The sequence below is a fragment of the Haliotis asinina genome, chromosome 14 (assembly GCF_037392515.1).
Source record: "Haliotis asinina isolate JCU_RB_2024 chromosome 14, JCU_Hal_asi_v2, whole genome shotgun sequence".
Classification (NCBI taxonomy): Eukaryota; Metazoa; Mollusca; class Gastropoda; order Lepetellida; family Haliotidae; genus Haliotis; species Haliotis asinina.
In genome coordinates this window covers 44,081,417-44,108,202 of record NC_090293.1, presented here as the reverse complement: position 1 = coordinate 44,108,202, position 26,786 = coordinate 44,081,417, and the positions used below count along the sequence as shown (strand labels likewise).

At 40.0% G+C, this 26,786-nt stretch overlaps 1 protein-coding gene across 2 annotated transcripts; it reads right to left on the bottom strand.

Moving 5' to 3' along the window:
• Positions 1-205: 205 nt before the first annotated feature.
• Positions 206-26,714, bottom strand: LOC137261063 (DNA polymerase delta catalytic subunit-like). Of its 2 annotated transcripts, none has more exons than XM_067798725.1 (25): positions 26,633-26,714; positions 25,666-25,735; positions 22,631-22,725; positions 22,029-22,160; positions 21,393-21,565; positions 20,011-20,104; positions 19,450-19,618; positions 18,738-18,970; positions 18,121-18,287; positions 17,307-17,552; positions 15,807-15,917; positions 15,046-15,237; positions 14,532-14,620; positions 10,839-10,955; positions 10,106-10,219; positions 9,482-9,629; positions 8,760-8,855; positions 7,340-7,477; positions 6,591-6,763; positions 5,793-5,945; positions 5,122-5,224; positions 4,103-4,235; positions 3,478-3,591; positions 2,983-3,136; positions 206-2,656 (listed from the first exon to the last, which is right to left on the bottom strand). In XM_067798725.1, exons 2-25 carry the CDS (start codon positions 25,722-25,724, stop codon positions 2,560-2,562), a joined length of 3,300 nt encoding a protein of 1,099 aa, XP_067654826.1. In that variant the 5' UTR covers positions 25,725-25,735; positions 26,633-26,714; the 3' UTR covers positions 206-2,559. The 2 variants fall into 2 exon arrangements, with proteins under 2 accessions (XP_067654826.1, XP_067654827.1); XM_067798726.1 differs by lacking the exon at positions 26,633-26,714 and adding an exon at positions 26,509-26,546.
• Between the last annotated feature and the right edge of the window lie 72 nt (positions 26,715-26,786).

The window sequence follows — 26,786 nt, the reverse complement described above, 5'->3', positions numbered from 1 at the left end:
CCAGCCTGACTGTGCCATGATCCACCAAACCCTCTCTGCTACATTTTCAATAATTCACATATCCAAGCTTAACTTTGTTCATTATGTCATATGTATGGTGTTACCACATTCTAAGCTTCTGATTTACTCTTACTCACGGCTGATTTTACCCCAGCATTGCTTCAGGTGGGACAATGCAAAATATTAAATGAATGAAACACAAAAATCTCACTTGCATGTTTATTTATGTACACAGGGATATGTTATGTACAGAGAATTAGGTAAACACAATTGCTCTCAAGATCATTCAGATTACAATTATATCTGAAAAAATTCAAATTCTTTCAAATCACCACACATCTTAGCACAACACAGAATCACTTCTTTCAGCACTAGGATGCATCCATTTACTCTCAATACTCATCAATCTGGGGCAACAATGACACCGACTGTAATAAAGAAGAAACTGCAAACAAGTTCTGTCTTATAAGGCACCAACATTTACAGTGTCACTGACAAAACTTGAGTTTTGTTTAATCTCATGAAAGGTGGATACCTGTATGGTATAATATACTGAACATCATTGAAAACGCACCACCTGTAAATTTTGAAATATGGCAATAGAATCTTTTGGAAATGGAAAATTAATGGTGGGAATTTTGATAATAACACACTAGATCATAAATAACGCTCTACAGTAAAAAACGGATCGTTCAAACACATCATCGAACACATCACATGAAAACAACAAAATTCATGCACATCACACACGAAAGGCACAAATTGCATGCAGAAAGCATGCTGTTCAGGGGTATAAATGACCTTCGGCACAAAACCGTTCTCATTTTCGCAGTACTTTCGTAAGTAAAGTTTTTTCGCCATGCCAAGATTGTCACCAGAGGAACGAGAACAGGCCTTGGGTATGTTGCAGGTCGGCGCTTCAAGCAGAAACATTGCACGACGATTTGGGTGTCATCATTCGACCATTCTGAGGCTTGCTAACAGATACCAACAAACAGGAACCAGCAGGGACCGGCAACGCCCAGGTCAGGCACGTGTTACCACCCTTCGTCAAGATCGAGACATTGTATGGCGCCATATTCGGGATCGAACCTTGCCAGAACCTTGCCAGAACCGCCAACGCTGTCCAGGGTCGACGTGGTTTGATCAGCGCTTCCACCGTCCGACGCCGTCTCCGTGCGGCAGGGTTACGTTGTCGACGCCCTTACGTTGGACCCATCCTGACTGACAGGCATCGCCGTGAACGCCGACAATGGGCTGAACAGCATCGTGTGTGGTTGTTACGACGTTGGCATGGTGTGGTGTTCTCCGACGAGTCGCGTTTTCACTTGCGAAATGCTGACGGGCGTCTACGGGTATGGCGTCGACGGGGTGAACGTTATCATCAGGATTGTGTTGTGCAAACCGATCGGTGGGGTGGAGGCAGCATTATGGTGTGGGGAGGGATAAGTTATCACCACAGAACCGCTCTGATTGTTTGTCGTGGCAGAGTGAATGCTGTTTACTACCGTGACAACATTCTTCAGAACAACGTCGTTCCCTTCTTTCACCAGCATCAAGATCTGCACACATTTCAACATGACAATGCACGAGCCCACACTGCACGTGTTTCGATACAGTATCTGGCTAACAACAACATTCCTCTACTTCATTGGCCTGCATTGTCACCAGATTTGTCACCCATCGAACACTTGTGGGATTACATCGGCGAACGCCTTGCACGTCGTCCGCAGATCAACAACCTTGGGGAACTCGACAATGCCTTACAGCAAGAGTGGAATGCAGTGCCTCAGGACTTTATTCAGAGTCAACACAGCTTGTGTTGCTGTTAACGGGGGTCATACACGCTACTGACTTTCCATTTTGACCCCATCTTTATTTCATTGTCAGCTGCATTAAATCTTCACTGTTTTGCTTGATTGTTTTTTGCTTCTTTTCTTTATCAAACATTGGTCTACACAAATATGTAAAATTTACATAGATTGCTCACTTCTGCTCTTAGAAATCCACAATTTTAGGGGTGGTGCGTTTTCAATGATGTTCAGTATATATTCACCGACAGCTGGACATGTCAGAGTTTTCTGTGTTGTTAACACCACACTCGGCAACATTCCACCTATTTGGTGGCAGGAAATGATCGAGTCTTGACCAGACAATCCAGTGATCAACAGCATGAGCATTTATCTACTCACATGAGGACTTGTCCACCAAGTCAGAGACTCTTTAAGTCATGTAATACAAGTATGGGTTGATGAAGACCAATTTAACGGCCATCTTTGTGGTTTACATATTTCAGAAGGCACTTTTGAAACAAAGCAGTCATTACTTGCAACAGTAGTTCTGATAAGCACATATTAATTCCAACATTTCTAGATTTAAATGAGACAAATGTAAATTTAACTATGCAGCAGAACAGGATCCACTAAAATTGGGGTTCTCTCAACCCTGAGCTGTCATCTGATTTCTTGAAGGGACACATCGCTGCATGATTTTATCAAGACCTCCTAGCTGACCCTGTATACCAGTCCCTCTCAGACCAATGGTCCTGCTGGAATTTCACTACCATGTGGGCAGCCCGAATCTCATGATGAGCTTATCTTGGTCCGCCAGGTCCTTCTGGACCTTTTTCCTCATGTAGAATATAGGGCAATCTCGACTGCAAATAATCAAAGGTATCAATAAACAAAAATGAACCAGCTTCCGAATCATTAAGGAGATATCTTGAGGTTAGCTATGCAAATGATCCTATATTTGCTTCTAAAGGTGTCTAAAAATATACTCTCGTAAAAAAGTAGGGGAATTTCATTTGTAACTTATGATTGATTCCGATATATCTCCCAATTTTTTCAATCATTGCGGATGATACTAATTGATGGTTTAAGAATGCATCTCCACTTGCCCTTCCTTATGACCACAGCAATTACTCTTGAAAGATGATTGCAATATGATGTCCTCCGCAAGAACCAAAGTGACAGAACGCACCTCGTACACAGGACGTCCTCATGTAGACTTCCCTGACATCTCTGGCACTGGGTCCACAGTCGGGAAAACTTTTCCTCCAGAACTTGCAGCTGCAGGATCTCTTTCTGGTAGAGCGCCGACTCCTGACTCTTGCAGTGCTTGCACACAGACACTCCTGCAAGTAGAAAATGTCAGCAGTGGTGGTCAGTCAGTGCATAAAAAAAACACTGGTGGAAATTTTCAGGAAATCATATTAACTTTGGAATGCTACATTTTGGTGTGCCATGTGATGATAACTTCGAACCCTTTGATGCAAACATTCTCGCAGCTTGGGTGACTTGATTCCCAGGGAGCTGAGAATATAATGACATTGATGATGATGATGCAATGTAATCATCATCAACATCATCACCATCATCATTGCTGCCACTAACTTGCTCGAAGTGTTACTATACTGTTCTGCTCACCGTCCGGGGTGGTGGTGGGCATGGAACCAAACGCACTCACTCTACTCACCCTCCACACTGAGGGGAGTCTTGCAGCCAATGCAGGTGCTCTTCTTCTTGGTGAAGGCTGCCAGACCGCCTACCTTTGATGCCACCACTGTCTTTGTTCGGGTGTGGTCACCCTCTGGGGAGACACAAACAGATGTTAACCTACATGCACCAAGTGCAACCTGAGATAAAAAACTACTTTCACCAGCCTTGTCCGAGGTTTTGGAGTCCATAAACATACTTCTGTGATGTCGTACCCATGAAATCATAGCAACACAGAGACACAACTGATCCCGGTTTAGAAAAGCTGCCACAGCTGGGACATGTCTACAAATAGCAATGTTTTGGTGCCGTAGATAGTCAAAGTTTAGAGGAAAAATGAGCTGACATACTGATGCTTATAATGTCAGATTTATTGTTGATTTATTTCTAAAAAATTGACATGCACCTGGTGCAAGTTTGACTAATAACCAGGATGCACTAATGTGAGTAACAAAAACCTAATCGAGTCCTGACATTACAAACACATCAAAAGAGTCTGTGAACAAGACTGACCCTGAAAATCCAGTGGTTGAAAGCATGAGCAGCAATCAGGTCAATACAAAATCTGTCAGGTACAAAATCTTGATCATCTCTATAATACTTACTCAGCAAGATGGACTCGGCTTTCTTTTCCCCGAGGATGGGCTCGAAGATCCTCAGCAGAGGTTTTGACAGCTGATTGTCCAGGTAGTACTGAGTGTCAATTGGGATGTTGTTCTCCAGGACGTATATCGGATCCTGGAAATAGATGGACGAGTTAGCAGCCTCAGGAATTTGTTTGTGCAAAACTAGTTAAGATGAGAACTAGTTGAAATTTTGTTGCAAAGAAAAACATCATTACCATGCACTAGTTCCAATCTACTGGCAAAGAAGTTGAGCCCTGAGTGAGTGAGTGTGTGAGTTTAGTTTTACGCTGCACTCAGCAATATTCCAGCTATATGGCGGTGGTCTGTAAATAATTGAGCCCGGACCAGACAATCCAGTGATCAACAACATGAGCATCGATCTGCGATTGGGAATTGGGAACCGATGACATGTGTCAACCAAGCCAGCAAGGCTGACCACTCGATCCCGTTAGTCACCTCTTACGACAAGCATAGTCGCCTTTTATGGCAAGCATGGGTTGCTGAAGGCCTATTCTACCCCGGGACCTTCACGGGTCTAGCCCTGACCTGACAATTGATCTGTATTAGCATGTATGAATGCTGCTACTGTGAAGGATGGGCCCAGGTTGTCCAAGTAATACCGACTTGCTTCACCTACCACATGAGAGTCTTGAGCAAGGCATGTGCAGCTATGTGTGGAGTCAATATCATCATCATGCACTGCACGTGCATCAGCCTACAACTTGCAAACATGGTCTCTGCGCTGGTCCACATTATCCTTGTTTGCTGAGCTAGATAGCAAGTTTCATCCAGAAATATTGAACGGTCAGAGTTTGGAAATTAGCTCTACCTCAAGTACAAACATCATCAGCTTGTGACTAATTCTCGCCTTGAAGAATCATGGCTAAACAGTATGGCAGCACTGACACTATTGCTTGGTTTGATGTTTGTCTTAAAGCACTGTACCATAAACCATTCATACCTGTACCAAGCATCATGCATTCAGATACATGTGTTACCTCAGACTTCATATATGCCGCTGTGCCCTTAGCTGCAGCGATGATGACGTATGGCACTCGGTCTCCCAGCTTGGGGGCGTTTCCTGCATCTCGCTTCTTCATTCTGTCAGGACATTGATTGATTGATTGATTGACTGAGCAAACATATTTGTTTGAAGCTAGCATGTATAGTTAAGGAAATCTGCATCAGACAAGATGACATATCCTCATAGTCACAGCCTAAATCATGTTTCCATGGAAACCACAAAAATGAATTTCATATCTGGTTCTAATTCCCAAAAGGTGCATCTAGGGATCATGCTTGATATGTGTACCAAGTTTGACAAAGCTTGCAGGTAGGCTACAGGAGATCTGATCCTTAGAAGCTAACAGCCTCAAGGCCACAGTCTGGCATGTTCCCGAAGAAAAAGTAAAAAACATCTTTCATATCTGGGTCTAGTACCCAAAAGGCACATCTAGGGATCATGCATGATATGTGTACCTAATACTTTATGCTTTGGATGTACGAGACGTACAGACACATGGAGCTCATTGATGCTGTATATAGAAAAAATAATCACGTGCATTATATGCCATTCTAGGGTTTTCTTTTTTGTAAATTACAAAAACATTTATCTTTAGAGTGTGGCATCTTTTCTGGGATTTGAATTAAAGACTTTTTCTGTACTTACTTGTTTGCCAGTTCCACATGTGCTTGTTTTCCTGCATAGTCGTCGTCAGTCTTCGTCAACTCCTTGGTGATGACGAGTTGCGAGATGTCCACGCGATTACACAAGAGGTCTGAGATCGTCTGCTTCACATGCTGCACAGCACCATCTGGATCTCTGGAAGAAACCCAGACGATAATCAGACAGACTTTGTTTGCGTGTTCTGGATGGAAAACTCCTGTTGTATCCAAACAAATCTGGTGGTTTATATTCACATCAACATTCCATTCCAAACAGTCCAGAAAGGAAACGTCTGATCATCCAATCTTTCAGCTTATCTACAAGCAACAGACCAGTCTTTATAATCCAGTCCTCTTTGGACCTCTCTCACAAGCAACAGGCTGTAGAGTTAAATTTCAGTCACCAATGTATCTTGTTTTGTTTCCTGAGGTCTGTGACTGATAGACACAGTTTCATAATCCTGCTATTGACATCATGTACATTGATCTACAAGATTGGGATGCAATGCCATAATAGCGTATAAATGCCCCTTCATTCTTACACTCTTAAGTATTATTTAAATCCTTTCATTTCATCTTGCAATTGTCTATTAAGTTTGGCCACCAGGAATGTATCCCTCGACCTTCAAAACCTGAGAGTCATTTCTGAAACAGGTCATAGATATTTACCTATTCGTTCACAATCTGTTTACATGTTTACATGATTACATCAATCCTATCTATGACGACCTGATTGGTTATCTTTTGAACAATCTGTAAAATAAGTTGACCCAGTCTCTTCCATGTTACTAAGGCAACAAACCTGTCAATCAGCAGCAGTTGCAGACACATATTGATGAGGTTGGCAACTAGAGGGCTGTTGTCTCGACGTACTGTCTCGATACCCTTGCAGTCCATCTTGTCATGTTTGTTGGGGTTTGTCCAGAACAGACCAGCGTAACGCTTCTTGTTGATCAGAAGATATGGGAAGTAAACCTGAAGGTAGAAGATGCACATGTCTCAGAACTATTCCATATTTTCAAACAAAGAGAGAAAATATGTTCCCAGACGCTGAAGTAAGTCATGAAACAGAGCACAAGGGACGCAACTGTTTGGTTGGAGGGGGATGTTAACGCAGATCACTTCAGCTGAAATAGGCCTTTATCCAACTGGCAGTGTGACAATACAATGATTAAATATTCCACAGTGAGACATGGCTACACTGCAGGTGCAAGTGTGGTTTTAAGCTACTTTTGGCAATCTTCCTGCAATATCACAGCGGGAAACACCAGAAATGGGCTTCTCACACTGTACGAAATGATACGAACTTCGTAAATAATGCATGTTATTAGTCTATGAATCATGCATATTACCAGTATATGTATTGTATTGCAGTCTGATCATAATGTCATACATCTAAGGAAAGCCTGATTATCAATTTGACACTTTATCAGCTGGCCTGAATTGTGAATAGTGCTCTAGTTGTATGTGTTATTTAATGATTCTTTTAGTAGTATCTACTACTTAACGGCATCGGCCTCACTATCCCAAGAAAGGAATCACTATTGCTACCTTTTCAAACTCAAGCTTGATGGGGTTGACAAACTTGGCAGATATAACTTCTGCTGCCTCCTTGCCAAGCTCCATTGCCTCGGCAACTGTCTCCACACCAAACTTGCACATTACTGAGTCTGTGTCGCCATAGATAACCTGTGACAGAGGTATCAGTTTACATATCTTACCTCACACATAAATGTTTTCTGATTGGCTAAGCGCTCTTTTATTATTTTCAATGTAGTACACTTACAAGCGAAGTACAATTCAATGTACCCTGCTGCCAATGGCAACTCATTTGATACTTTGTAGTAGTTCTTCTATATCTCGAATAACATTGAATCACGCATGATGCACAGAAAATACCAATGTTTCGTGGATGCAAAATGATGGAAGGGAGATAACTCTAAATCTGTTTTTCATGGGTCATCTGCAAAATCTTGTGATAGCTGCAAAAAGATTTGCCTAGCATTCCAATAAATATAGTTTAGCAAATCATTCAAATGCAATGTGAATATTAAGAAGGGGAATTATAAAGTGTCGACTTTACTAAGACAATACCTGCTGGAATGGCACAAGATGCAAGATTCGAATCGTTCGATTCACGTACGTTGGTTGAAGTATACCATACAATATTGGTGCTTCCTACAGTTCAAAATTAACATTGAGGTGTTCGGTAAGATAAATACCCATGTTCACTGGTCCCTTGAGGCTCATGGGTTCATGTACCTTCGGGCTCAGGGAGTATAAACAAACATTGAGGGTACATAAACCCATGCCCCCAATGAGCAACCCATAATGTTTCATCAGGATAGTTGAATCAGGAACGCAAAGCCATGATCAGATGATTCCCAGGTACTGGACAGGTCAGATTTATTCAGTGATTTGCAGCTGCTTAACAAACGATCATAGTTTCAAATCGCTTTCTTTGTTCGTATTACAAGGCGGTATGCACATTGTTTAAACACTGTGAACAAGTAGGGCTGCTCTAAGTTAAAGTTAATCACATGCCGCATGTGTTTGTTTCACGGGTCTACCTACAGCGCTTACCCCTTGTAATACAAACTAATAACGATTTGAATCCATGATCGTTTGTTGAACAACTTTTATCCTAATATGAACAAAATTCTGAGACTTAAGTTTTCAATTGGCTTGGAAAAAATATAATGATTTGCGATCTTAATTTCACCCTTTTTGGTTTACTTTTATGTTTTAAATGAAATTCATTGGTATGTTTTCAAAGCAAAGAGACTATAGTTAAAATCCTAGAATTTCTTGATTTTGTTTTAAGTCTGTCAGCTCTTAATCCATGTGGTATACATTTGAAGTCAGCACCACATCATGGCTTACTACTGTATAAAGCTGCTGACTGATACAACTGACATACACAAAAACATAAACATCAATAAACTTTCACCACTACTACTGAAAGTCTTACCTTAGCATCATGCTTGTATCCATTGGCTATAGTGTATCTCTCCTCGACATACTGCTTTGTCTGTTCAATCATCATACGACCAAAGGCCGTCACACTCTGCAAGTTGGATACAGAGTGTGAGTGAGTGAGTGGGGTCTCATACCACAGTCAGCAATACAACTGCTAGATCTCACCACTTAAGCAATTCCAATGCATATTAAAATCAAAGGAAATTTTGTTCAAAATGAAGTAGGAGAAATTACATGATTCAACATAAAATTACTTTGGGCATTCTGAAATCCAGTGTCAGATACAAGTCCTATAGGTTACGCTAAGTTCTGTGGGGTAGCCTAGTGGTTAAAGCACTTGGTCATCATGCCGAAGACCATGGTCCGATTCCCCACATGGGAACACTGTGTGAAGCATTGGATATTGCTGGAATATTGATAAAAGTGACATAAAACCAAACTCACTCTAAGCACTGTTATGTGTTTATCACACTTTTCAAAACAACACAACTAGGACAAAAATGCCGCATTTAGCAATATTCCAGCAATATCACTGTGGGGAACACTAGAAACAGACTTCACACATGGAACCGATGTTCGGAATCGAACCAGGAATGATGAACAAACACCTTAACCCCTAGGCTACTCACCACCCCTGTAAACTCTTCACACAATTAAAAGCAGCAGAAGATCAAATCTAACCTTGACCTTCATTGGCACATGTTGTGACATTACCTGCGATATCTCCAGACAAGGCAATTTGCCGACTTGAGCACCTGTGAACCCGTACACGGAGTTGGCACTGATCTTCAGTGCAAGCTGACGGCCATCCAACACCTTCTTCTTGAATGGATCCGTCTCCTTCTTCAAATCAGCCTTAGCTCTACAGCAGTGAGTGAGTGAGTGAGAGCATGCATGCGTGCGAACAAGAGTAAATTCTATTTTAAAATCAGCAATATTAGCAGAAATGGGTTACACACAACGATTTAACTTAAATGACTGCATCACTGGAGCCATTTCGAAAATAAAATACAACAATTACTTGTAATCAGACTTCCTACATTAAACTCGGTTAAACAGAACAACTCATAGTCACATGCAGAGGGGAGGACCTCCACTTAGTGTAAAATACTAGTTCCAAACCTTGTTGTAAAATTATTTGCGACTGTAATGACCTTGGGGGTGGTCACATGACCCCTTCAAAAAACCATACCATGTGTAATAGATATATGGGGATCCCATGAAAATGTGCATTTGACATTTTCATTAAAATACCTCAAACCAACCTAAATAATGTCTGTCATTTAGTGGAATATTCACTGAACAAAACTGCCCACAAGCCCAAAACATATCACTTACTTTTTCCTGGCAGAGAGTAGATTTTCCAAAATTTCTGGCAGTAGACCCTTCCTGACCGTAGACTTGCAGAACAGGTTACCACTGGGCGTCTTGATGTACTGTTCAGCAGTTAACCTGTGGAACACAAGGAGACTAGTTTTGAAGGTTGAGGTTGTGACAGGGCTATATTTATAGTACATTCTGCACACCACAAACAACTTCAGTCATACTTGTGAACCCATGAAGATCTGGGTTAGAAACTCATGTTTGTCATAAGGAGGCAAATAAAGAATTGAGTAGTCAGGTTTGCTAACTTAGTTGACACATCAATGTATCTCTGTTAGGTAGATCCATGCTCGTGTTGTTGATCACTGGATTATGTGGTCAAGACACAATTATTTACACAGCACCGCCATATAGCTGGAATACTGTTTCGATGCAGGTACTAACACCGTTATAGAGCAAGTGATGAATCAAATGTCGCACCCAATGTAATAAAGAAGAACTTTGTTTTCCTTCATCTATACAACTTCTAAAATGCCTTTCAAAGAAACAAATAAATCAATAAGCATTCATGTGATGAAGCCTAACTGCTGATCGGATTGGAATACATACACATGGAAACACAACTCAGAAAGCCAGTGAGGTGTACCACCAATCCTGTATGTAGCCTCTTATCAGATGGGCGGAAGATCATATCTAAATGCATCTTCACTGGTTCATATACCTAAGGATTGTTGTCGTGGTTACATACCCTTCCTTCTGGATAACACTTGGGTTGAGGAGGGAGGTGTAGCAGAGGTTGTGTGCCATCATAATCGACGGGTACAGTGACGAGAAGTCCAGAGTGGCTATTGGTGTGTCATAATATCTGACAAATACAAATAATTCAAGTTAGAGAATCGAGCAGCATATATTGACATGTATAGAGATGATAGCTGCACCCTCCTAAAACGATCTGATCTGATGCCAGTGGTACCTTTGAATCAACCCTTTCTGAAGATCTGATACCGGTGACACCCTTGTATCAAGCCCTTCTGAAGATCTGATACCAGTGGCACCCTTGTAGATCTGATACCATTGGCACCCTTGTATCAAGCCCTTTTGAAGATCTGACACCTGTGGTATCCTTGTATAGTCTGGTTCATAATTATTGAGAATTTTTCTTCTTACTTTGAGCTATCCTAACACCTCAGCTGATTCACTGATACTTAAAACTAAGTAATGGTATAAGGGAGGTAACTCATCTTGGCCTACTGAGTATAGTACAATTAGAGTTACCTCCCCTGAATTTGTAACAGACGTCATTTTCCTCAGCACTGTCAACAATGTCTGCTGAAGATAAAAGAAGGTTGATATTTGAGTTGTGTAATCAAGGAATTGGTGATGTAAATACATTGGCAGAGAGAACAGGAACTCCTCTTTCTACTGTGTATAGGATTAGGAAGAACTTTAAAGAGGGAAAGGACTTTGGGCACCAGAAAGGAGCAGGGAGACCCAGAAAATTGGACTTCTCAGATCGCGTCCGGCTGGGAATTTTAGCGTCTAAAAAGCAAAGGGCAAGCATCTCCAACATCAGGTATGAAATGATAGAAAGGGGATCAACAGTTGTATCAAAATCTACAGTTAGAAGAAATTTGATTGATCTTGGATGGGAGAAAAAGACTGGAATTCCTTCTCCTCTCATGAAACAAGAACATAAAGACAGGCGTGTTGAATGGTGTTTGGCACATGAAAACTTTGACTAGGAAAATGTGATTTTTACTGATGAAAGCTCAATATGGGTATATCCCAATAATGTGAAAATATGGACAAAGTCTGCGTCAGCACCGTTGTATCGACGACCTAAATACAGCCCAAAGTTTCATGTATGGGGAGGGATATCCTTATTAGGAACGACCCCGCTGTGTGTGTTTGAGGGAAATCTGACAAGTCAACGCTACACTAACATATTAGATAATTTTCTCCTTCCAAGTGCACGTGTTTTATGGAAATGACTGGATTTTGCAGCAACATAATGATCCTAAACACACCGCAAAACATGCCAAGCAGTGGTTTCAGGAGAAAAATGTGACTGCATTACCATTTCCTGCATATAGTCCTGACTTAAATCCCATTGAGAACATTTGGGGGATGATGAAGGAATGTGTGAATCAAAAGGGGTTGACAAAAATTGAAGACATGAAGAGAGAAGTGGTCCGATACTGGGACAGCATAACTCACGAGACACTAACCTCTCTGATAGGAAGTATGCCTACCCGTCTTAGACTGTGCCGTGAAGCTCAAGGAGACTTGATAAAATATTAAATTGTTACCTACACAACATGAAAAGGTCAGTTCACTTTCACAATACATTCAATTTTATCTGATTTGTTCTCGTTTAATAATATGAAATGCTTTAGCTATTCTCAATAATTTTGAACCATACTGTATATACTCCTGATGAAGATCTGATGCCAGCAAAACCCTTGTATCAAACCCTTTTGTATCTACACCCTTGTAGCAAACTCCATTGAATATCCGCTACCAGTGGTTTGTGTCTGCCCTCAAAACCTGCGTACTTGTCAAACATTATCTCAAACATACAGTGAATTATGAAGCATGTGTCACTGCAATAATATAAACATGCAATATGCTGTCGTCTAAAACTACTTAGTTTTGCCAGTTAACTTCACTGCTGATTACTGTATATGACTGTAAGTCAGGTCGGTTTCTCAACCCTCAAATTCCTGCCCAAACCATGTAATACAAATGTAAGTCGACCCTTTCCCCACATGTATCGGTATTGGGGAGATCAATGTCATGACTGCTCATCACCTTAATTATTTAAGTTAATATGACAAACGTAAACACATTGGAATTTCATGGTAAGTGTTGAAGTTTGTTTTGTTTTGATACTTACTAACTTACTTTGTTTGTTATCTCTTGTAAAAGCATGTTTTTTGCCAGCTTCGTGAACTGAAAGCTCAAGATACCTGAAACTTGTTTATTCTGACAGCAGATTTCTCATTAGCCAATGATGAAATGAAAGGCCAATCAACAGAAGCCTTATAATTACCACAAAGTAAGGTTCCAAGAAAGGTTGTGTTTGTGTGAAATGATTTTCAACTTTGTTTAAAAAGTGAACTCGATGTGCAAACACCATCTATCACTAGAAACGCATCACATAAATGTTGCTACATTCAAATACGTTTGATGCGAAAATTATGATGTCTAAAAATTTCTGCGAATGTGCTTCAAAATGATGTTGTTGCACGAAAAAACGTTCAGTTGCTAACATGCACTGTGTGGGATACCTTGAGCAAATGCTGCTGTACTGACTGACTTGTAACCATGACTGATCGAGTGAGACAGATATTTAAATTCAATGTAATTTCTTGATTAATATGAGCTGCAGTAATATTAATGGTTTTTTTTGCAAAACCATCACACAGAACTACCACAGATTACAAACAATTTATTTTACGTGAAACTTTCTTTCAAGTTGGGCCACGTGTGCCAACTTTTTTGACTGATAACAAATTGATAACAAAGAAAGTAAACAATTGTCATCAAAATATCTGATGAAATGTAATAGAACATTAATATTAAGAAATGTATTTTACAAACAACAAAATTTTATATTTTATTATTTATTTGTGACACGACGTCATTTTCCTTTGAAAACGTTATCAGTGTGTAAATGGTTCCTGCCTCCAATGTTAACATCGCTAACTGATCTCTTGAAACTTTTGGGTAGATTAATGAATTCATTTATAAGTCGGGTCTGATTTTTCAGCCCATTTTTCTGGTTTCAAATTTCTGACTAATAGTCGGCCATATCAGTAAATACCTGAACTGCCTTAACTTGTTTCTTTGTCATCACAGTTGATGTCTTGATGAAAGTACAAACTGCAGCTGACTCCCCCAAACATGTACATGACTCCCTCTAATGACACCAGGGAGTCATCATGACTGCAATGAGTGGCAGAATTGTATCAACCAGTGTGCAAAATAACCACTACCCTCTAGCCTGTGGCTAGTACAAAACCAGTCAGGCTACTACTTCTCCATGCACTCTCCCAACTGAATTTTCAGGGGTTACTTTGTAAATACATCACTCTCTCCGACTTGTTAAGCTACAAAAGACTTTTAAATCATGCAAGAATATGGCCTGATAAAAAAGTGCATGACATTAACAGCTTACCTTTGTTTGGCCTTTTAATTAGTTTCCATATTCAAATTTTGGGCAAGTGGATTATTTTGTGGGCTAAAACTTTCAGCCGTAGATTGCATAACTGGCCAGCAACCCATGGCAACTACCTACACACTGGTTGTCAACCCCTTTTAAAGACGGACCCTCATTTCAGTAACAATTGTAACCCTTGATCTCACCTATTCTCTGCTTTGATGATATCAACGTATCCATCCCACCAAAGACCCAATGAAAGTGTCAACTTGAACTCACCCCTTTTCCGGTTCGATGACTGTGGCACCCTCGTACTCATCCCCTGTGTCAACTTTCTGTGATGGTAGCACAAGGTCCTGTTCCTTCGCCTGACCAAAAACACAGGTTTAACATACAAGACCTGATATATTCCATAACATCAATATGAAATATCAATGTAAACTGTCCAAATTTGTTCCATTCTCACATTTAATCTACGTCTGATATCGATAAAAATATATACAGAATGAAACTCACTCATCATATTCAAGCAAGCATTCCAAAATACTTGAAAAATACAATACCATGAAATTTTCATCATGTTTATTGAGATAACACATTTGTTACTTGTATTCAACAAAACAAGAAGGAAAGTGGAATATTTTTCTAAAATAGCTTGGTGTTATCTTATACACCTCATATGATAAAGGACATCATTTGTTTGACAGATCGTTTTTTCAATCCAACATGCACAGTGTATATATTTGTTTATCTCCTTGACATGTATTGATACAGATCACTTTACTTCACTCACCTTTCTCAGTAGCTGTGAAACGACCTTGATCTGCTGACCTCTGGAAAGCAGGAAGGGAAGGGGTACGCCGGTGACACGAGCCATCTCCATGTAGTTGATGACGCACATCAACTTGTCCAGGAGTCGGAGAGGCAAGATGGCATCCTTCAGGCAGTAGACTGCCAACCGTCGCCGAGTCTGCTCGTTACCGTTCTGATGTGAAGGAAGTGGAGGGTGAAAACCATGGAGTTTGTGTATTGTGAGTGAGTGAGTGAGTTTAGTTTTACTCAGCAATATTCCAGCTAGATGACATCTGTCTGTAAATAATCGAGTCTGGACCAGACATTCCAGTGATCAATAGCAGAATCGATCTGTGCAATTGGGACCCGATGACATGTGTCAACCAAGTCGGTAAGACTTACCTACCACCTGATCCCGTTAGTTGCCACTTAGGACAAGCATGGGTCAATGAAGGCCAATATTCTAACCTGATTCTTATGTACGAGTTAGTATGGTTTGGTGCCACTTTTGGCAATATTAAAGCAACATCAGAGCAGGGGACACCAGATATGGGCTTCACACAGTCCCCTAATACTGTAGCTGGACCGACAATCCAGTGATTGACATCATAAGCATCAATCTACACAAATGGGATGAGTATATATACGTCCAAAAACTCGAAGAACTAGACTGTCTGATACCACATGTTGCCACAAAAGAGACTATTGGCTGCTGAAGATCAAATCTAACCTTGACCTTTATAGGTCATGACCCTATTGTACCTGGAGATCTGTGATAATGGAGTGCTGAACATCCTCTTTCTGTTCCTGCAGGAAATGAAAGGACACTGCGTTCAAGGTGTACGATCTCAGTTTGTAGTCACGCAGCAATATCTGAAATACAAGCAAAAATTTAAGACATGTATTTTCCGCCTATTATACATGCTCCATTCCATACCTTTAACTATGGACATGTGCACTGTTCCATCAAGAGCAACATAAGTTTTAATTCCACAATTAATTCCAAACAAGCTCATTCAGAGCTAAATGGACAAAAATGTCTTTCTGCTTATATGTAATTGGAGAAGAATTTGGTTTTTTGACATGGAGAACAACTAGCAACTTTGAAGGTTTCCTTTTGGCTTCTTTGGCAGATCTGAGAGAGCAGGGGATGGGGGAAGGTGGTATTATTTTACTACTAGTAGTAGTAATAGTCGTAGCAGTAGCAGTAGGCAGCATAGCAGTAGTAGTAGTGGTCATAGTAGTAGTTGTAGTAATCATATTAGTAGTAGTCAGAGGTGTTGGAAGCATTGTAGTAGTAGTAGTAATAGTAGTGGTAGTTGTCGGCAGCTTATTGAGTAAGTTTAGTTTTATGCCACACTCAGCAATATTCCAGCTATATGGCGGTGGTCTGTAAATAATCGAGTCTGTACCAGAAATACTGTGATCAACAACATGAGCACCGATCTGGGAACCGATGAAATGTGTCAAGAATGTGAGCAAGTCTGACCAATGTGTATTCTACTCTGGACCTTCACAGGTCTCGGCAGCTTAGTGTCAGCATTGGCAGCTTAGCAGTAGTAGCTGCGGTCGTTGTGGTAGTATTAGTAGTAGTAGTTGTAGCAGTGGTAGTAGCAATAATAGTAGTAGTTGTCATTGGCAGCGTAGAAGTGAGAGTTTTAGTAATGGTGGTGGTAGTGATAGTGGTAGTGGTAGTGGTGGTGGTAGTAGTGGTAGTATGGGGACTTACTATTACTTCCAATACAAGTATTTTCAGTTCAAAACACAGCTCCTGCTCATGAGCTATGCTTTCATGCTAAAGAAATGCTTTTACTTTGCTTCATTACATATTCAATGCTTTTACTTTGCTTCATTACATATTCAATTTGAGTATTGCAAGACAAAACCCCCAAAAGTCTAACAAACCTTAGTAACCAAATGTCTTGATTAATGAACCATTTTTTAGCCTTTACTGTATGAGGAAGCAGCAGACCTCATGACATTCAACTAACATCATATGATGTTCTGTCCTGTGTTTCTAGTGGTCTGTAATGTCCAGCAACGTCATGACTGGGGACACCAAAAATATTTTCCTCATATTGTACCTATGTGAGGAATCAGTTCATGGTCTTTGGCATGACAGACAAATGCTTTAACCAGTAGGCTACCCTAGCATCCCTTCACAAAAGGGTAGACCAATTTATATACCCAACTAACAGAAACACATCAGAAGTTTGGTATCAAGCTGCACCTTGATTTTTGCTGCACACTTTACAAACATACCTGCAGCAGGTCGAACTGCGTTCTGCCCTCGATATTGATGACCTTGTTCTCCCTCTTCCCCATCTGTTTGCTTTGGAACATGGACTCCTTAATCACAGACTGAATGTCCTTGATGCGGCCAAGGTACGTAAAGTCTCGCACCTTTAGGTGTGCTGCTCGGTTGATCAGGTATGGGAAGTCGAAGTTCTGTATGTTGTAGCCAGTGATTAAGTCAGGATCTACTTCTCGGACAAAGGAAGCCCATTTCTGAAAAGGAAAATCTCAATTTATGTCAGCATCTTTGAAAAAGGGTTTTATATCAATGTTAACAGTTCAAACAAGAAACGGATTAACAAAAATTGTACCCATGAAAATGCCTATAAATCTCTCAGATTGTGGCATCACATCATTTTTTACAGGCCACTATACGTGGTAGGGGTCTTCAAGCATTTTCCTCACATTTGGTTTGCTGCCCGACAACACTTCAAAATAAATTATTCTGAAACCCTTGAAACTAATAATAAGAGTTCCCCAAGACTCATTTTTTTGAGTCAAGTTAATAAAACCCTCGAGAGTGCTAAAAATATATGACCACTTGTACAGACATTTTTTTAATGTTTAAAGTGGAAAGATTTTGTTAAAGTATTTATTTAAAAAAATTATTAGTTGACTTTGTGTGATCATTTACTGATCTACAATTTATGTCTGTATGCATCCATTCCTTGGTCAACTTTTGCTTTCAATTTGTAAATCACCTCACAAGACAATGCTGAAGAGACATAATTTGGAAATTCATTGTAACACAACACAGAAAGTATGACTGATCAAAACTCACCTCTAGCATTTCTTTCTCTGTCTTGAAGGACAAGACCTCAGACCCTACAACGGGTGCACATGTATTGAGGGTAAAGACATTGCGAACAAACGGGTCATGTTCCCCTTGTCGTATTACCATGTTGGCGATCTGTATCACTGGGTCTTTGTCAGCCTCAGGGAAAACACCTGCAGCCAAAATGTAATTTTCTGAATAAAATTGATATCTCATACTTATCCTGCTTATGATGCTTATCTCCTTCCTCTATGCGAGGATAGTGGGACACTTGAAATCCATTGAAGTTCCCTTCTATTTGAAGCAGACGTACAACACACTCCGGTCACATGACCAGTCATGTCTGTCACTCTGTCCTTCATTGCCCGACGAAGACAGTTGGAGGTACTTTGAGGCCTGATTCAGCGAATAAATTTTCCTTATTTTTCAGTCCTTTAAACCAATGTTTTACTTAAAATTTCTGCTTTTTTTCATCACAATTTTTTTTAATGAATACTTTTAATTGAACATTTAAAGAAAATAAAATTCAAATTCTAATATTCACATTGAATACATTTCTTTATTGGAGTTAATACAATACTGCTCAAGATTCATCCTTTCCAACAAGGAATGGAAGGTTTCACCTTTCCGGCCAGCACATTCGATGTCAAAGCTGAGGATGCGGAAAGGGGCGACCTTGGACCACTCCCCTTCTGTAGAATGGGACACAATATCTTCCCACGACACGTCAAGCTCCGTCTGACAGCGGGACACAGGAGCAAGTTGGCCATCCTTAGCATCTTTGGTACGGAGGATGTATTTACCGGCTGGAATCTCAATCCAGTTACAACCTACTACATGGGCGTCAACCATAAACCTGAAATGAAACCAGATAGAGAAAAGAGTGAGTGAGTTTAGTTTCACGCCACACTCTGCAATATTCCAGCTACATGGCGGCGGTCTGTAAATAATTCAGCCTGGAGCAGACAATCCAGGAATCAACAAGAAATGATGTGAATGAGTGAGTGACAAAGTAGGTGAGTGAGTTTAATTTTAAGCTACTTTTAGCCATTTTCCAGTAATATCACAACTGGGGACATCAGAAATGGGCTTCAGACAGTGTAGCCAAGTGGGGAATCAAACCCAGAACTTTCGCATGACAGGTGAACTTTTTAATCACGTTTTAATCATCAACTCTCATGTTCTAAAAATCATTAGGGATTAAAACAATGACCTCCTCTCTAAGCATATACTTTTAACAACCTTTGTAATAGTCAATATTCTGGGAGATGATGACGTTAAACTTAACTTAACACTTAACTGTGTATGTACTCAATTATTTTCACATAAGCTCACCTGATCTCGAAGTCGATGTTACTTTCATAGGTCTGAAAGGCATGCTGGCTGTAGCCTGGACATACGAAGCCTTGTTCAAGGAGGCGTCGAGATGGGGCAATCAAACGAGGCAGTGCAACAGTTATCTTCAGGAAAGGAATCTTCCGGTTACCATGGAAACCATAGATACCTGAAAACATTAGAGGGAAGCACCTAATAATTCTCTTTCATCAAAGAAATCCATAAACAAAAACACGATCATCCTGATATTACAAGAGTTTCAAGAAGATTTGGTCTGTAAACAATTAAGTCTGGGACAGGCAATCCAGTGATCAACAGCATGAACATTGATGTACGCAACTGGGACACATTGTGTCAACCAAGTCAGCAAGTCACCAGCCGATCCCATTTTGCGCCTCTTATGACTAGCATGGCTGCTGGAGTCAAATTTAAATCGGATCTTCAATGGCATCATCAAAACCAGAATCGGTAGCCATGGAACAATTATAACCTAGATTCTTCAAGAGCCAGATTTGGAACAATAAAACATGGATTAAACAGACAGAAGTATGCATGTCTTACTTTCTCTGGTGACACAGTCGACAGCAAGAACGGCCTGCACTACTCCCTCACGGTTAGACCGCATGTCCTTCTTCACAGCCGCATCCAGAGCGTCCTGCAAGAATAATGGCACGTCACATGCACTGCATCTGGAGACGGGACCAAGTTTCAGTCCCTTCCATAAAGTGAGTGAGTGAATATGAGTTTACGCTGCTTTCAGCCAATCCAGAAATGGGATTCACAGAGTGTACGCATGTGGGAAATCGAACCTGCATCTTTGGCTTGATGAGTAGATGGTTTAAACCAATAGGCTACCCCAACAACCTATGTGGCTCAGAGCCCACAGTTTAACTAGCACATATTTTGTGTCCACATCAAAGTTTACTGACTTTTGTATGACTTTTCATCTATCAATGAAAGATTGAAATGCACTTACACCACCTCCCATCCCCACCCAACTAGAGCTCTGACGATATATCTCAGTATAGTTAATCGTGCTACTTTATCGAACGATAAATATATCAATACTTATTTCATATCTTGATAAGTATCGCTGACCTTAAAATTGTTAATTTCCATTAGAAATTGATGGTTATGCCAAAATTTACACTGTTACTTGATATCAAAATATTCGTTTTCAAAGAAAATAACTGAAGATGGCATATTGTGATGAGAATCGAATCGTATTGCATCGTTCCAAAATATTGCAATATGTATTGTATCATGAATGTTATTTATCGTCACACCTCTACTCCAAACCTACTCATCTTTAGCTTCCGATTAAAGATTCTGTAGATCTTTGATCAACACTTAATCCCCTTTGATGTTTCACTGATGATTAATTGGCTGAGCAGGGACTGATTGGTTTATTTACTGCAATCCTTTAAACCTTGTTACCATGTTTTGACAGATGAACAGCTTCATAATCCATTGCACAAGAATTTGAGAAAATTGATTTAGAGGTCAGGCCTCAAAGAAGAGAACAAGACTTGCAACCTAGTTCCTAGTTGAAGAATGTGTTGGGCGTTTGTGGAGGAGTTATGTGGCAGGTGAGAAGACGCTATCAGATTTCTTGCATGGCTTTGGCCGCTGTATGTGAATTGATGTTTGAACTGATGTTTGATGAAATGATGTGCGATGATCCAATAACATAAATGACAAATGAAAGCATGTGTCCTCATTGGCACTGTATCAAAGCGTCATGTGATGTTTATTGAACAAAAATGAGCTCAAAATATGTGCTATGTGCTCTTTTCTTTGACCTTGTTGAATGTTGAAAGAGAGAAAGAAGTGCAGGAAGGAAGAGAAAGAGTTAGTCCAGTCACAAGTCATAGATAAATTGGTAATTGTACACAGTAATAGGATTTATCTCTGACTCAAAACTAAGTGCCTGTGTACCACACCTTAAACGCCCCACAATCCTTCTCCTTGAAGCCTTGCTGTGCAGGGATGTAGAAGTATGGTGCAAATCCATGGATGTGCGCCATGACACTGTTGCCATCTTGAGTGATCCCGTACATCCGGATGATGGGTACCGGTCCCTGTGTGGCCCCTGGCATCCCTGCTAGATGTTTCCCTGGAGGCCAGACACATGGTAACGCTGGTCTTTATGTTGTTTTCAAAAATATAATCAAGATGCTTAATCTTATGCAGAGCGAGTGTGGTTTTATGCTGCTCTAAGAAATATTCCAGCAGGGTACAGCAGAAATGGGTATCCAAACTGTGTTGGACGATTCTCATGGACTTCACACGTGGTACCCATGTAGGGAATTGAACCCAAGTTTTCGGCATGATGAGCAGACGCTTTCAACATTTAGCTGACCCACCATCCCTAATTATAAACAGATGGAGACATGACCCTGGACAGGATTTCTGTGAAAACATCATCTGAAGGGTTAGCTCAGGATGCAAAACATTCATCCCTTATATATACAGAGATAGAGAGAGAGAGATACATAGGCATTATGTCCAGAGGGATGCAAAAGGAGGCCGCTTAAATCATAAACTCATAAAAATAATGAATACACGTATGAACTGACCAACATAGTTGTCTACATCCAACTGTTGAAAGGTCACTGTGTCAGTCTTGGGGTCAAGGTCAGGGGCAGCAGGTCGGGCCCACTTACTCCTGGAGGTCATTGTCTCTGGTCCAGCAGGTCCATCTCCAGAACCTGACGTGATACAAGAGGACTTGTTGAGTATGGATGAACATTGGTTTGTTTGATCGAACAAAGATGAACATACGACATTACTTCTTGTATCATATATTCCCTCCCTTGGTGTATAGCATTGGCATTGTTTCTAGTGTCATAACGCTTTCAAGGCACAATGTCACACACTTTTGACACTATTTTGGCCTATATGATATTTACTGAGCATGTGCACTCAGTGTATATAGCTTTCCACTGGTGCAATAAAAGTTTAAACCCTGATCTTCAGAGTCTGGTCTTACTGTACCAGATGATAATGGAAATTGGGTGGTTATAATAGCAGACAACTGCAAGGATGTTAAGTAATCCTAAAAAGTGACCATACTAATGTAGAAAATTTACAAGCTGGTCCACAGTTGTGGAATGTATTTTCTAATCAAGAAGTATACAAACTTTGCTCTAGGTTAGAAAGGCTGGAATTGTTAACATACCTCCAGCAGCCTCGTCCTCCATCATTTCATTCTCAAAGTCTTCCATCATGGCCAGATCTGCTTCAAACTGGGATGGATCATCCTCCTCCTCGAACCTAACGTCATAAGAGTGAGTGAGTTAGTTTTACGCTAAACTCAGCAATATTCCAGTTTATATGGAGGCAGTTTGTGAATAATAGACTCTGGACCAGACAATCCAGTGATCAACAGCATGAGCATCGATCTGTGCAACTTAGAACCAATGACCTGAGTCAACCAAGTCAGCAAGCATGACAACTTGATCCCGTTAATCGCCTCTCAAGACAAGCAAAGTCATCTTTTATGGCAAGCATGGGTTGAATGTCGTAAGAATGGCAAGTACATCAAGAAGGCATGCATCTATTTAAAACATCTTTGAGTAGTCTATGTTTGAGAGAAATGCAATATGCAGAGCCAGTGTATGAGTGAGTGAGTTAATATTTAACGTCACATCGGCAATATTGCAGCCATATTGTGACGAGAACGAGTAATTATGATAATACAAATGAATTAATAGCACATACATTGTAAAAACCTGTCGATGAAGGACAGTAAAACTAACTAGAATATCACAGAGTAGAATGTAAAACTAGTGAATAGACCTAAAACAATGCATCTACAGAGGACAGTACAATATAAAAATGAGCTATAGGTTGCCAACAACTGAAGGTAGATTACCATACTAAGGACCATGGGGACTTACAGTACATTTGCTTCCTGCATGGACCCTAGTTGGATTTACATCATCCCCTCAGCTGTTAGCAATTTAGACAAATCTAGCCATAAAGTAAAAACACACTTATTCTACGATTAAAAAGATGGAAATCTTAAATTTACTTCAAATGTTTTTGGATTTATGTACCCTCTCAGGAGGACAATTATTTTACGGTACTTCAACCCCCTTTGAGGGTACAGCCACTAACGATTTGAGTTACTAATTTAATCTTCCAATTTTAAAATATTTATCTATTTACAGTTCAATTAACAAATCTAATTCCTTTAAAAATGCAATAATTAAATGAGGGCTAATATTCCTAAAAAGATCCTTCATAGTTTGTGAATTTAAATACTGATCCCTTGAGATGGAATACTCAACACAGTCAAGCAAGATATGCTTGACTGTGATTCTTTCATCACAAGGGATGCAGAATGGAGGATCCTCACCTTTCAAAAGGTATTCATAATTTATCTTGTATGGCCAATACGACATCGCCTCATACTGACCTCCTCAAATCTGGACTGACAACCCAAGTGGGTATAACCAATATAAGGTTTTATTGAATGTAATTTATTTACACCCACTTGGGTGTCCCACCTCTTTTGCATCAGATCTCGGATATACGATCTAATTGTAGTTTTATAATCAGAGTATGGGATAAGAAGTGGAGTCACAGATTTGTTGAGTGCTGCCTTGGCAGCAAGATCGGCCTAAGTATTGCCAGAAATGCCCACATGGCTGGGTAACCAACAAAAGACGATGTCGTATTGGCCAGTTGCAAGATTATTAAATAATTCAATTATTTCTATTAAAAGTGGATGTTTACATGACAGGTTTTTAATTGCCTGGAGGCAAGAAAGAGAATCGGAATAGATAATATACTGTTTATGTCTAGGAAGTCTTTCAATATATTTAAGAGCCGTTAATATAGCGTTTGCTTCTGCTGTGAAAATAGAACTATTATCTGGTAATCTGAAAGATATTGTTCTGGATCCAATGACAGTGGCACAAGCCACTGCGCCACCATCCTTGGACCCATCTGTAAATAAAGATTTGTATGTATTATAGTTACTTTTTAATTGATTATATTCTTGTTTATATTGTAATTCATTTGTTTCTGAATTTTTGCCAGTGTATGAAATAAGCCAAAGACCCATCCAGACATCAGGGATGGTAATGTCAAAATGTCAAAATGCCCCTGTTTTCACCAACTCAGACATGTTAAATCTAACTAACAAATTGCAGGCTATCATAGTGTAAGTACTCAAGGCATTGTTCATAAACTCATATTGAAATTTAGTCTCATAACACATAATATGTGCAAATTTTGTTGCTTCTCTAAGAGTAAGATTTCCTGTCAGCCAGATTCTATTCATAGATCACAATGATGGCATTTGTTATTTGGTCAAAATTGATGCAACTACTGAACGGAATATATATCTCTGCCTGTTGTTTATTTGCAGCCATTTACTGTGTACAGTCAGCCTTCCACTTCCAGTAATAAATGATGCATGGATGCATTAATAATGCTGAAGTTATTTTTCATTGGGAGGGCTTGGGGTAAACTATACCACTAGACCACTGTTCGGTCCAACTTTGGGTGAGACGGAATAGCAAGGCTTGTACATATTCCATTCTTGCATATCTCACTTTAATAAGGGCTCAAGTAAAACATGCTCTCATAAAAATGTCAATATTCATTCATATTCAACCCTGGTGATCACGAATAACGAACTGAATTCATGAAGGGCTATGGTTCATTTCACTGAATATTCTAGTGTATCATAACAGCCTCAATCAAAACATACCTTTCCAAAGAAAAACCTAAAGATGGCATATCATGATATGCATCAAATCAAATTGTTCCAAGATACTGCATTATGTATTGTATCGTGACATATCTGTAATGTCAAACCTCTAGCAATATGTTGTATTATGTCCACAAAATTGTAGACTTAATGAGTTTGGTTTTACATGGGTTTGACAAACATTTTAGCAATATAAGAACATCAGTAGTGGGTTTCACAAATAGTTCCCTGAACCTGGGCCTTTGGTGTGATTAAGAAGCGACCCCAGCAGCAGCAGCAGCACCACCACCACCATCACCACCACCATCATCATCATCATCATCAAACACAGAACAAGAGGATGCTACAAGCATTATGAAAAAGAGTCATTTCTGCTTCTGACCATTTATTTATAAGTCATTTTTTCTCAGTCTGCAGAAATACCAAGGTACTTGGAAAGAGACTTGTGTGGTGAGGCAAGGACTACAAAACACCCAGATACAACAACTCACCTGGATTTCTTTTGGGGGGTTGGTCCTTGGAAACCCCCCTTTCCTTTCCTCTTGTCCATCGTTGTTAAGTCTGTGACCGAACATCAATAAGTGCAACCATGGAAACAATCCAGACCAAAGGGTCAGCGAATCAACAGATTGTCCAAAATGACATCACATCAAATGTTTTCCTATTTTTTGTGGACAGGATGCTTAGAATATGGCTCAGGAACCACCATCTTGTTTCCAAACTTTATGAGAAAATGCCTCAACATGTATTCCCAGGCATAGAATAATACTTAAAAAAAACCTGAGGGACAGGGGTGGGAAATCTTTCCCACGTTCTAGCTCAAAATGAATAAAACATGACAGTTTCCTAACATCACATAATTTGTATTCTATAGAAGAGGGAAAGAGTTCCTTCCATTCCCCAAAACCTAAACCTAACTCTAAACCTAACATCTGGACTTTTTGCGTTTTTGTTGTGAGTTCTCTAGTAATTGTTAAGTTTGGTTAATAATTGTAGTACATATTAATTTAAAAATATTATTTGGGCTGAGGGAACGGGAGGAAGTCTTCGCTGCGTTGGCTAAAGATAGACAATGGCAGGCTTGGGTATAACATAATCGATCCCATTATGGCAGTTCAGTCTGTAAAGACTGAAGTTTGACCCACACTGGGATCGTCTGCCAATAAAGATCCTGCTTGGATCCGTATTTCCTTTACTGGCACAGTTCTGATTTCTTATAACAACGGCCATAACAACTAGTGATACCTGTCAGTATATATTGTGTAAAGTAAAATGACACTTTGAAATGTGTGGGAGACGAAGGATAAAGAAATTATCGTATATTCGTGACACACCTTTGATTCGCAAAGATGCGATGACGGTGCCTTGAAGACAATATTTCTAAGCTTAATATATATTTAGTCAAATCAGTGTGCTACGCAATGGATAGCACTGAATCAATATCTGCATAGGACTTACACTCAACAGCGTGTCAACGTAATTATCAACAACTGATTGCCATGAAAGAAGTTAATTCTCCTGTGGCGGAAAATTCTTACACTCACTTTCCCGCAATTATTTTGAAGTAAAAGAAATGGTCACATCCGGTAAACAAAAACGAACTAGGATGATC